At 39.0% G+C, this 13,593-nt stretch overlaps 1 protein-coding gene across 2 annotated transcripts in view; it reads right to left on the bottom strand.

Moving 5' to 3' along the window:
• Positions 1 to 13,593, bottom strand: part of Zdhhc21 (zinc finger DHHC-type palmitoyltransferase 21) — a 65,126-nt gene that overhangs the window by 16,081 nt on the left and 35,452 nt on the right. For both annotated transcript variants that reach the window (XM_055629774.1, XM_055629783.1), the window contains one exon: positions 12,339 to 12,455. In XM_055629774.1, the coding sequence (XP_055485749.1) occupies positions 12,339 to 12,455 (117 nt within the window). The remainder of the gene's footprint in view (positions 1 to 12,338; positions 12,456 to 13,593) is intronic.

Genomic DNA, 13,593 nt, shown 5'->3' with positions numbered 1-13,593 from the left:
AATTATAAGAGAGAGGGTTTGTTCATTCCAGGTTAAAGGAAACAACAGAGAAATAATTACTAAAACTTAGAATCCTGCTTTTCTGAATCCTCAGACACTTATTTTGCTGACTTGTTTAACAGACTTACATTCAAGCTATGAAACTCTAACTCTCCATAAGGAAATGATATTCTTTCTTCCCAAGGAACCTTTTGGACGATGTGGGGGGAGGGGAGCAGCGCAGAACAGTGGGGAGAAGAAGACTGCTTCTACAGAATAACTCAATGCACTGTGACTGATGTTATCGTCAAATTCACCACTAGCTCAACAGTGCAGAGATCTGAGCATTCACATATGATGAAAAGATATACAGAGATGAAGCTCAGTTTAACAGAAAATGAACAGAACAAGTATCTATGGCAATGGTAAGAATAGTCTACATTTCAACATCTTATAATGCTATTTTGTATAGATACTAATAATCCTTAGCTTTTAAATCACACGCTGAAGACATTACAACTTCAAACAATTAAACGTTAAAAATAACTATTAATCAGCAAGGAGAGGAGTAAATTCTGAAACCACTATTGACCTAAATCCAAAAAGAACAGTGCTTGATGGCTGCCACAACAATCCACGGAAATGAAATTAAAGCATACCAAGTTTCTTTTTCTGTGGTGTTTCTGTGGGTGTGTGCATATTCATGTAAGGCCAGAGATAACCACCGGGCACCTTCCTCAGTCGCTCCTCATGAGATAGGGGCTCTCACTGAAGCTGGAGCTCATCAATTCAGCTGGCTGGCCAAGGACTCCAGGGCTCTACCTGAAGGCTCCACACACCTACAGTGCGTGCTGCCACACCTGGCTCTATTTGTGAGTTCTCAGAGTCCAAACTCAGGTCCTCATACTTGTGCTACTGACTGATCTATCTCCTCAAGTCAATACAGAGCAATTTCCATTTATTAGCATTTGTATCTGAGGGCAAGAACAGTGTTAAAGATCAGACTGACAAAGTATATTACCTCTCTCTCAGTACTTGCATCTTTTTCTGAAGGTCTCATAGATGTACTACTTATTCTGGTTTCTACTCAGTTTAGAAATAACCTATCCAAACTCAGTTTCCCTGTTTAATACAACAAACCGATATTCAATATAAAAAAAATGTACAATCTCAAAATAATTATTAACATTGTGATAGTGTTAGGCTAGGGCCAAGCAAGTAAAAATTGGCTCACTCATATATAATCGGAATGCTCAAATGTTACAGTAGAGACTTTCAAAAGCTTGAAATAGTTGTCATCACAGTATGGTCTCTGAAACTAGTGGGTTGCATGGTGGAAGGAAGCTGTTGTCAGCCTCCAGGTAAGTGATGTGTTTTTTTAGGTTAATGTTTCCACATGTCCACTCCTAGCCATCAACAGTAATAGGGAAATCTGAGAAATTCGGTTTGAGGTATTCAAATAACCACTAAGAATTCTGACAAATTCAAAGTTGAAAATTAAACAATGTGCACAACTTGAGCCTGACATGATTTGTGCATTAGAAGCTCATTATTATTAAGTACTTAAGAATGGGCATATCAGTAGATTTTAGGGGAAACAATCATTATCATCAGCACTGTTACCCATAACTATGTCATTCATTATCATCACTACCAATGGGTATTAGGAATAGTTTACACTCTATGGTAAAAAATAAAAATAAATGGGGGGATACAAAATGAATAAAGTGTAATTAATAAAAGTTTAAAAAAATAAAATAAAAAAATAAAAATAAGGTGAATCCAAGATGGCAGTACTGGGAGGACACTCTTTCTGACCAGCAGCATAGCAGGATCTGCAGTGACCAGCAGATGGAACTCTGGGCCCTAAAACACCAGCAATTGTGTTTCCCAGGTGAGACAAAACCCCACGGTGGGGGATTCAATCAGCTTTAACTCACCCAGCTAAACCATGGAAGAGGTCCCGGTTCCACCGGGCGCTTGGTCGCCAGCCCAGAGCCACACGCTGGCATGCTCTGATCACTGTCTCAGACTGAACTGTGGGCCCCACAACACCAGAGACTGGAATTTCCAGTTGAGAGAAAACCCCATGGTGCAGGAAATGATTGGGACCAACGTTAGGTCACCCAGATAATCCCTGGAAAAGACCCAAGGTCCGGCGGGTGCCCAGCAGCCAGCCCAGAGCAGGGCACACAGGTGCCAGCACGGAGTCCTGACTGTGCACCTGACTCCCTGCTCCAGATAGAACTGTGGGCCCCAGGGCACCAGAGACTGAGTTTCTCTGTCAGGTGGAAACCCACAATGAAGGGAACAGCAGGTCTGACCTCAAAGTACTCAGCTGACATCCCCACTCCCCAAAAAGTTCTCAGGAAAAGTTACCGAGTTTTGGCAGACGCCCAGGCGCCCAATCGCAGGCAAGGTGGAGCCACTCGCCTGTGCCTGCATGTTCTACTTGCCATCCCAGACAGAACTGCGAACCCCAAAGCACAGTCTGGGTGTCCTGTGAGAAGGAAACCCCAGAGCGGGGAAAACATCAGGTCTAACACTCAGGACACCCAGCTCCAGAAGACTTTTCTGGGTTCACAACAGGCTAGAATCTAGGCTCTAGCCTTCTACTGCAGGCATGAGTGCCCTGTTCACCTGCCAGTGATTACCGCTAGGGCACTGGGGCACACAGCTGCAACCTCAGACCTACAAAAGCCTGAGAGCCATTGGAGCCCTCAGAAACTGCTCCAAGGCTTGACCAGTTATCCTATCCCTAGCTAAACTGACAAAACTGTAGGGCTCCCTGGTTCTTCAAGAGGGCTGCGCCCAAAAATTACTCCTTAAGAACAGCAGCAGCAGCTCACTAAATTCAGAGCAAGAAACCCAGCAGCAGGGCAGACATCTCCAGGACTTCTCCTGATGAGAGGAGGGCCTTTCTGAACACCACAGTTACCACACAGGTCCATATGTCTGAGGTGAACTGGGACAATTCCTGAGAAGCACCACCGTTCAGTTGACCATACCCAAAAACCTGAGGAGATATCCTTCAGAGCCTTGCCAAGGGGATTCTCCCCACCCCAGGACCCAGCAGGCACCAGAAATTAACAAACAACACCTGAGACAGCCAGATGGATAGAGGTCAGCGTAAAAGCCCAACCAACAAAAGGCAAAGCAATATAGCATCCCCAGAACAAAGTTAACCAGGGGCAAATAGCCCTGGACACCCTAACATAAGAAATTCAAGAAGATGACCTTACATCTATGATTATGAAGAGGTTAATGGAGGAAGCAAATAAAATGTGTAAAGAATTAGAGGAAGATTTAGTAAAACAGATTATGACCATCCGTAAAGAAATACAGGAAGAGGCAGCCAAACAGTTTGTGGCTTTCAGAGAGAAAATGATTAAATCACTGAAAGAAATAAAAGAAACAGAGGAATGTTCAAACAAACAGGTGAAGGAATTAAAGGAAAATAGAGTCAGACAGGTGAAGAAAATCAACAAAATGGTTCAAGATCTGAAGATAGAATTGGAAAAATTAAACACAAACAAAGGAAATCATGGAGAGGGAGAACCTAGGAAAGAAAACAGGAACTACAGAGGTAAGCATAACCAACAGACTACAAGAGATGGAAGAAAGAATCTCAGGTGTGGAAGATACAATGGAAGAAATCGATGTATCCGTCAAAGAAAATAATAAAATTAAAAAATTCCTGACACAAACCATCCACGAAATCCAAGGCAACATGAAAAGACAAAGCCTAAGAATAATAGGAATAGAGGAAAAAGAAGATTCCCTCCTCCAAGGCCCAGAAAATATTTTCAACAAAATCATACAAAAAAATTCCCCAATTTAAAGAAGAGGCCTATAAGAACACAAAAGGCCTACAGAACACCTAATAAATTACACCAGAAAATAAAATCCTCCAGCCACATAATAATCAAAACAGTAAGTATACAGAACAAAGAAAAAACACTAAAAGCTGCAAGGAAAAAAGGCCAAGTAATATATAATGGCAAACCCATCAGAATCACACCTGACTTCTCAAAAGAGACTATGAAAGCCAGAAGGGCCTGGATGGGTAGCATGCAGACCCTAAGAGAACACAGGGTCAACCCAGGCTACTCTACCCAGCACTCTCATCTCTCATAGACGGAGAAAACAAGATATTCAACAACAAAAACAAATTTCAACAATACCTACACACAAGTCCACCATTACAGAAGATATTAGAAGGAAAAATACAACCCAAGAAAACTAACTACTTTCAAGAAAACAACAGAAAATAAATATCCTCACTACAGCAAAACAAAAAGTAGCCAAGCACACAAACACACTGCCACAGCCAACATCAAAAATAAAAGGATATAACAGCCACTGGTAATTAATCTCTCTCAATATCAATGGACTCAATTCTCCAATAAAAAGATACAGACTAAAAGAATGGATGTGTATTCAAGACCCAACAAACTGTTGCATACAAGAAACACACCTAAGTCACAAAGATAGACATTACCTCAGAGTAAAGGGCTGGAAGATGATTTTCCAAGCAAATGGACTCAAGAAGCAAGTAGGAGTAGCTATTCTAATATCTAATAAAATAGACTTTCCACCAAAATTAATCAAAAGAGATGGGGAAGGACACTTCACACTCATCAAGGGAAAATTCCACCAGGAAGATATCACAATCCTGAACATCTATGACCCAAATACAAGGGCACCCGCATTTGTAAAAGAAACATTAATAAAACTTAAACCACACATAAATACCCACACATTAACAGTGGGAGACTTCAACACCCCACTCTCAACAAAGGACAGGTTAACAAAACAGAAATTAAACAAAGAAACAATAACTCTAACAGAAGTCATGAATCAAATGGACCTAACAGACATCTACAGAACCTTTCACCCAAACGCAAAAGAATTTACCTTCTTCTCAGCACCTCATGGAACCCTCTCCATATAGTTGGTCACAAAGCAAATCTCAAAAGATACAAGAAGATTGAAATAATCCCTTGTATCCTATCTGACCACCATGGACTAAAGCTGGACCTCAACAACAGAAATAGCAAAAAGCCTACACACACATGGAAACTGAACAACTCCCTACTAAATGACAGCTGTGTCAGGGAGGAAATAAAGAAAGAAATTAAAGTCTTCCTAGAATTCAATGAAAATGAAGGCACAACACACCCAAACTTATGGGACACAATGAAAGCAATGCTAAGACAAAGGTTCATAGCTCTAAGTGCCTTCAAGAAGAAAATTGAAACATCTCATTCAAGCAACTTAATGGCTCATCTGAAAGCCCTAGGAAAAAAAAAGAAGCAGACACACCAAAGAGGACTAGAAGGCTGGAAATATTCAAGCTCAGGGCTGAAATCAATAAATTAGAAACAAAACAATTCAAAGAATCAATGAAACCAAGAACTGGTTCTTTGAGAAAATCAACAAGATAGACAAACCCTTAGTCAAACTAACTAAAAGGCAGAGAGACACTATCCACATTAACAAAATCAGAAATGAAAAGGGGGATATAACAACAGACTCAGAGGAAATCCAAACAATCATTAGGACTTACTTCAAAAGTCTATATGCCACAAAATTTGAAAATCCAAATGAAATGGATAATTTTCTTGATTGAGTCCACTTACCAAAGCTGAATCAAGACCAGATAAATCAATTAAATAGTCCCATATCCCTTAAGGAAATAGAAGCAGTCATCAAAAGTCTCCCATGCAAAAAAAAAAAAAAAAAAGCCCAGGGCCAGGAAGTTTCAGTGCAGAATTCTACCAGACCTTCAAAGAAGAACTAACACCAATACTCTTCAAACTATTCCACAAAATAGAAACAGAAGGAACACTACCAAACTCATTCTATGAAGCCACAGTCACCTTGGTACCTAAACCTCACAAAGACCCAACAAAGAAAGAGAATTTCAGGCCAATCTTCCTTATGAACATCGATGCAAAATACTCAACAAAATGCTTGCAAACCGAATACAAGAACACATCAAAGATATCATCCACCATGACCAAGTAGGCTTCATCCCAGGTGTGCAAGGGTGGTTCAATATACAGAAATCCATCAATGTGATCCACCACTGAAGGAGATCAACCACATGATAATCTCCTCAGATGCTGAAAAGCATTTGACATAATCCAACATCCATTCATGTTTAAAGTCTTGGAGATATCAGGGATACAAGGCACATACATAACCTAGTAAAGACAATATACAGCAAGCCTATAGCCAATGTCAAACTCAATGGAGAGAAACTTAAATCAATCCCACTGAAATCAGGAACAAGGCAAGGCAGGCAACTCTCTCCATATCTCTTCAACACAGTTCCTGAAGTCCTTGCTAGAGGAATAAGACAATTAAAGTAGATCAAGGGGATACAAATTGGAAAGGAAGAACTCAAAGTATCACTATTTGCAGATGATATGATAATATACCTCAATGACCCCCAAAATTCCACCAGGGAACTCCTATCACTGATATACAGCTTCAGCAAAGCGGGTGAATAAAAAATTAACTCAAAAAAATCAGTAGCCCTCCTGTATACAAAAGACAAAAGGGCTGAGAAAGAAATTAGGAAAAAAACACCCTTTACAATAGCCACAAAGGACATTAAGTACTCTGGTGCGAACTTAACCAAGCCAAGTCAAAAACTTGTATGAAAAAAAATTCCAGTCTCTAGAGAAAGAATTAGAAAAAGATAGCAGAAGATGGAAAGATCTCCCATGCTCATGGCTTGGCAGGATTAACAGAGTAAAAATGGCTATCTTACCAAAAGTAATGTACAGATTCAATGCAATGCCCATCAAATTACCAACACAATTCATTACAGACCTTGAAAGAAAAATTCTCATCTTCATATGGAATAACAAGAAACCCAGAATTGCTAAAACAATTGTCTACAATAAAAGATCTTCTGGAGGTATCTCCATCCCTGATCTCAAGCTGTACTATATAGCAATAATTCTAAAAACTGCATGGTACTGGCATAGAAACTGACTGGTGGATCAATGGAACCAAATAGAAGACCCAGAAATAAATCCACACACTTATGGAGACCTATTTTTGACAAAGATGCCAAAACCATTCAATGGAAAAAAGATAGCATCTTCAACAAATGGTCCTGGTCTAACTGGATGTCTACATGTAGAAAAATACAAATAGATCCATATTTATCACCCTGCACAAAACTAAAGTCCAAGTGGATCGAAGACCTCAATATAAAATCAGACATACTAAACCTGTTAGAAGAAAAAGTGGGGAAGAGCCTAGAACTCATTGGTATAGGAGACAACTTCCTGAACAGAACACCAACAGCACAGGCTCTAAGAGCAACAATCAATAAATAGGATTTCATGAAACTGAAAAACTTCTGTAAAGCAAAGGACACTGTCGTCAGAACAAAACAACTGCCTACAGATTGGGAAAGGATCTTCACCAACCCTATATCTGACAGAGGGCTAATATTCAGTATATATAAAGAACTCAAGAAGTTAAATAGCAACAAACCAAGTAATCCAATTAAAAAATGGGGTACAGAGCTAAATAGAAAATTCTCAATAGAGGAATATCGAATAGCAGAAAAAATACTTAAAAGAAATGCTCAACGTCCTTAGTCATCAGAGAAATGCAATTTAAAATGACCCTGAGATGTCACCTTACACCCATCAGAATGGCCAAGATCAGAAACTCAAGTGACAACACATGCTGGAGAGTTTGAGGAGAAAGGGGAACCCTCCTCCACTGCTGGTGGGAATGTAAACTTGTACAACCACTCTGGAAATCAATCTGGTGCTTTCTTAGACAATTAGGATTAGCACTTCTTCAAGATCCAGCTACACCACTCCTAGGCATATATCCAAAAGAGGCTCAAGTATACAACAAGGACATTTGCTCAACCATGTTTGTTGCAGCTTCATTTGTAATAGCCAGAACCTGGAAACAACCCAGATGCCCCTCAACTGAGGAATGGATACAGAATTTGTGGTACATCTACACAATGGAGTATTACTCAGCAATAAAAAACAAGGAAATTATGAAATTTTCAGGTAAATGGTGGGAACTGGAAAAGATCATCCTGAGTAAGGTATCCCAGAAGCAGAAAGACACAAAGGGTATACACTCAGGATATTAGACATATAATATAGGATAAACCAACAACAATCTGTACACCTAAAGAAACTAATCAAGGAGGACTCTGGCTAAAATGCTCAATACCCATTCAGAAAGGCAAAGAGGATGGACATCAGAAGAAGGAGAAAACAGGGAGGAGCCTGCCACAGAGGACCTCTGAAAGGCTCTACCCTGCAGGGTAAGAAAGCAGATACTGAGACTTATCGCCAATCTTTGGGCATAATGTAGGGAAAGTGGGAAATAGTAAGATCTGGAGAGGAGAGAAGCTCCACAAGTAGAGCAATTGAACCAAAAAATCTGGGCATAGGGATCTTTTCTGAGACTGATACTTCAACCAAAGACTATGCATGGAGATAACCTAGAACCCCTGCACAGATGTAGCCCATGGCAGTTCAGTGTCCAAATGGTTTCCATAGTAATGGGAACAAGGACTGTCTCTGACATGAACTGATTGGCCTGCTCATTGATCACCTCCCCCTGAGGGGAGAGCAGCCTTACCAGGTGCAGAGGAAGAGAATGCAGTCACTGCTAATGAGACCTGATTGACAAAGATCAAAATGAAGGAGATGAAGACCTCCCCTATCAGTGGACTTTGGGAGAGGCAAGAAGAAGAGGGGTAGGATTGGGAGGGGAGGAGAGGAGGGAGGGAGCTACAGGGGGGGGGGGGATACAAAGTGAATAAAGTGTAATTAATACAAATTAAAATAAATAAATAAAAATAAAAAGATTAAAACAGACACTTCATAAAACCCCATAGATTCCCAATAAGCATATAAAGAAGACATCAGTCATCAGAGAAATGTAAATAGAAAAAGTACTGTTGCAAACCAAAAGAAAAGCTACAATTACCAAGACTGTCATCAAGAGATAAGGGCAAAGATAAGGAGCAAATGAAATTCTCACACATCACTGAGACTGCGCCTCATTGGGTACAAGGTTCAACAGCAAATATTTACAATGAACGAGCTTCATTAATTTCACTTCTAGAACAAGTTTATTACCACAGAAATAAACTCTATACCTCTGAACTGTCTCCATGGTCTCCTGGCCCTATGGAACCAGCATGTCATTTTCTTCCTCTATGTTCCCATTCTATACACTTCATACAAATGGACTTCTGAAGTATGTGGACTTTAAGTCAGCATGTCTTCAAGGTTATATGCATAGTACCATGCTTCAGTACTCAATACTTTTCATATTCTCATGAACAATTCACACATATGTGCATCTACATAACCAACAGCTATTGGACTGCTTCCAGTCTGGGACAGCTCAGAAAAGGTGCTGGTATAGACACGCCCATCCTTTGGTCTGGACATAGGAAAGAACTGAGTCAGTCTAGCAGGACTTCTGTAGCTGCTGTTGAAGAACTGTGGAGCAGCTCTCTACAACACTGCACAATGTCACACCACAACAGTGAGGACCAACTGAGCTCTAAGACCTCCTCAGACTGCCCTGAACAGAGGCCCTTGAAGATAAGAGTTTCTCATTTTGATGAAGTCTAATTTATTTTTCTCTGGTAGTTTTCACTTTGAGTGCTCTATCTAAGACATCAACATTGTCAATTATGCTTTCTTCTGAGATTTACTGCTCTAGCTCCTCATTTCAGCACTATAATCTATTCCGAGCTAACTTTCTGCATATGTCATGAAGCAGAGAGACAATCTTATTCTTTGCATGTGAATATCGATCTGTCCCAAAACCATCAGTTGATCATTCTACACTGAATAGTCTTGGTATTTTTATTGAAAATCTAACATATATATACATATATATATATACACATATATATAAAATATATATTACCTAATATATATTAGATATATAATTATCTAATTATATATATATAATTAGATAATTATATATATATATAATATGTATATATTATACACACACCATGCTGGCCCTCCATTTTCATGGATTCTGTATTTGTGGATTTAACCAACCCATGGTCTAAGAACACTAGGGAGAAACTTGTAGCCTCACTGAACATACACAGACTTTTCTATACATAATTCCATTAACAATACAGTATAACAACTACTTACATAGTACTGCCATTATAAAGTTATTGTATAGGATCTAGAAATGAAATTATATAGGACGATATACTTTAAATGTATGTACAAATACTAAGCCATTCCAATAAAGGATTTTAGCAGGTACTATAGACTTTGGTATGGGCAGGCCATCCTGAAACTCATTTTCTATAGATACTAAAGGACTATTAGTAAAGGACTCAATTCTAGTTCATGTACACATATGTTCACCCTTGGGCAACTACCATAATTCTTGAACACTGTTGCTTAAAGAAGGCTTTGAGGTCATCTTTTTTTATTTCATTATACACTGGTGAGTACTTAAATGTTCATATGCAACATAGACGTTAAACGTAATACAATACTGAAGCCCCTTTGAGCATGTTTATATACATTCAAACACATAGGTTCTGCAAGTTTATTTTAACAAGGTTGATCAAAGGATTATGTATTTTAAATTTTGATAGGCATTGACAATTCACCTTCTAACAAGGTTAAGTCAAGTTATACTCCTTCCAATAATATATAAGAAAGCTAACTTGACCTACAATCTCTCTAATAGAGTATTCTTTTTCCATTTCTTACAAACTTTCTGTTTTTCAAATCTCTTTTGTTGTGATAAAAGGATCTAACTATGAAAATTCTAAAACTTAATGACACTACAGTATGTATGTCACTCTTATCTCTCATTGCTTCTGTACCTATACTCTCAAACTGATTTAAACCCATGCAATAAATGCACCCACAAAGAGAGTAGTATCTGATACTGTCAAGTATTTGATGTAACTGTTCCAATTAAATGGTAAGAAAACTGACAGCATCTGGTGTGGAAAAATGTCAAAGTGAATTGTCATAGTCTCAAGACTTTCTTCCATATCAAATATAAAAGGAACTGTCACTCTTTCAGACATGCTAAACAGCGATAATCACTTATTAAGTTAGTTTGCACATCAATAAATCAATCAAGACGTCCAAGAAATTATTTAATTACCATTAAAATATTTGTCTTAGTAAGTCTATCTTTGGTAATTTGATCTTAAGTAACTTTTAAAAAATAATGTTGAAAATAGTGTTATTTGTAACAGATTACAAAGTGATTGGTGTGGTATAAAAGAAAATAAGATTAGAAAAAATGATTGCACACTAGATACGAATGAATAGAAAAATGTGTACTTAACCATTAAGCCTATAAGCACAGGTCTACTGTTATTTAAAAATACTCTGCTTGTTTTTAAAAGAAGGATGCACACAAAGACACACATGCATATACTTACTTATAAGTGGATACTAGACCTATGATATAGGATAAACATACTAAAATCTGTACACATAAAGAAGCTAAATAAGGAGGAGAATCCTAGGTTAGATGCTCAATCCTCATTCAGAAAGGCAAACAGGATAGGCATCAGGAGAGAGAGAAAACAGGGAATAGGACAGGAGCATACCACAGAGGGCCTCTGAAAGACTCTAACCATTAAGTTAACAAAGCAGATGCTGAGATTCATAGACAAACTTTGGGCAGAGTGCTGGGAATCTTATGAAAGAAGGGCGAGATAGGAAGACCTGGAGGGGATAGGAGCTCCACAAGGACAGCAACATAACAAAAATATCTGGGCCTAGGGGTCTTTTCTGAGACTGATACTCTAACCAAGAACCATGCATGGAGAGGACCTAGAACCCCTGCAAAGACGTAGCCCATGGCAGCTCAGTCTCCAAGTGGGTTTCCTAGTAAGTGGAACAGGGGCTGTCTCTGACATGAACTCAGTGGCTGGCTCTTTGATCACCTCCCCTTGGCAGGGGTGAGGGAGCAGCCTACCAGGCCACAGGGGAAGATAATGCAGACAGTCCTTATGAGACCTGATAGGCTAGGGTCAGATGGAAGGGGAAGTCCTCAGTGGACTGGGGAAGAGACATGGGAGGAAAAGAGGGAGGGAAGGTAGGATTGGAAGGGGACGAGTGAGGAGGCTACAGTGGGGATACAAAGTGAATAAATTGAAATAAATAAAAATAAATAAATTTTAAAAAGGATGCAAAATTTTATGTATACTTTATATGTAATTAACAATTATGGGTAATTTTCTCCTTTAATTTGTAAACTTCCCATAACATTTTAGAATTAAGTCCACAATTATATCATCTGTTCATACATGTCGGGTTTTACATTAAATATATACTTACTGTGATTATGCCAATCAGTTGTGTATAAAAGAGTCCAGTTATCCCAACTAACATAGTAATGCCCATAAAGGCAGCTAGTCTCATGATAGCCAGCTCATGCCGAACAACAAAGAGGTCCTAAAAAGAAAAAGAAAGTCTTTAAAATGACTTGCAGAATTGCTTACTATTGAAATCATAACCAATATACCATGCATAAGTATTCCCGTTTCAAAGAAACCAGCTCCTCCTTTTGTTCCATGTCATCAACATACATTTAAATTTCTAAAAATAACTTCAGAACTTAGAAAGTTGAAAACTGTAAGATTTCACTACTGTATTATATCTTGAAATAACAATCTCTCTCAATCCCAGAGTTACAAAGTACCTTTTCAATATATGCGCGCGCGCGCGCACACACACACACACACACACGCACGCACATACACACACAGAATTTGTGGAAGAAAACAAAAATCAGAGATAATATAGGATTTTTGGTCCACAAAGGAAAGTTTACTATTACATTGCTAAATCTGGAATATACAGGCATGATCTGTAATACTGAAACACCTAATAATTATCAAATTTAGCCCTAATGAGGGGAAACCCTCAATAACAGGATCATAAGCACACCCTACTTCAAGTCCATTCCTTTTCTTCTTCCATTCAGTCAGCCCTATGATATATACTCGCAACAATAATGATGTGTTCTATACACTCAGGAACTACAAATGTGCCACACTGCTACTCGAGAGGCAGGCACAGAGTACTGCAGAGATGGAAAGGAACATGTTGGGAAATGGGAGCTGAAATAAGGCAAAGGCCATTTCTAGGGAATGGAACTGAGTGTTCTGAAAATGAACTGTGTTTAAGGCCAGAAAAACAAAACACTCCATTTGGCTTCATGGTTGCTGAACATACCTAGGAAGAAAGTCAAAGGATGAGTATTTCTCCAGGAGCCTGTTGCTGTTAAACCTGGAAGTAAAACAGCCAGCCAAGGCAGAGAAGCAGCAGGTAGACTAGAAGGATGTCCCAAATACAACAACTGTATGCTTATGGTCCTTTCCTGACTTAAGTGAAGGATTAACAGTGTGTGGCAATCCCAAAAGTAGGGCTACGAGTGTGGGTACAAGCATCCCAGAGCTTAGGAGGTGACAGCAGGAGAACCAGGATGCTAAGGCCAAGCTAGACAGCACGAAGCCAAATTTCTGAAAAATGAATGAGTGAAGAATGAATGAATGAATGAATGAATGAATGAATGAATGAATGAATGAAT

This window comes from Psammomys obesus, unplaced genomic scaffold (genome assembly GCF_907164565.1).
Source record: "Psammomys obesus unplaced genomic scaffold, mPsaObe1.curated_primary_1811, whole genome shotgun sequence".
In the NCBI taxonomy this organism is placed as follows: Eukaryota; Metazoa; Chordata; class Mammalia; order Rodentia; family Muridae; genus Psammomys; species Psammomys obesus.
Note: the sequence above shows the minus strand (reverse complement) of the source record. Positions and strands in the feature narration are given on the sequence as shown.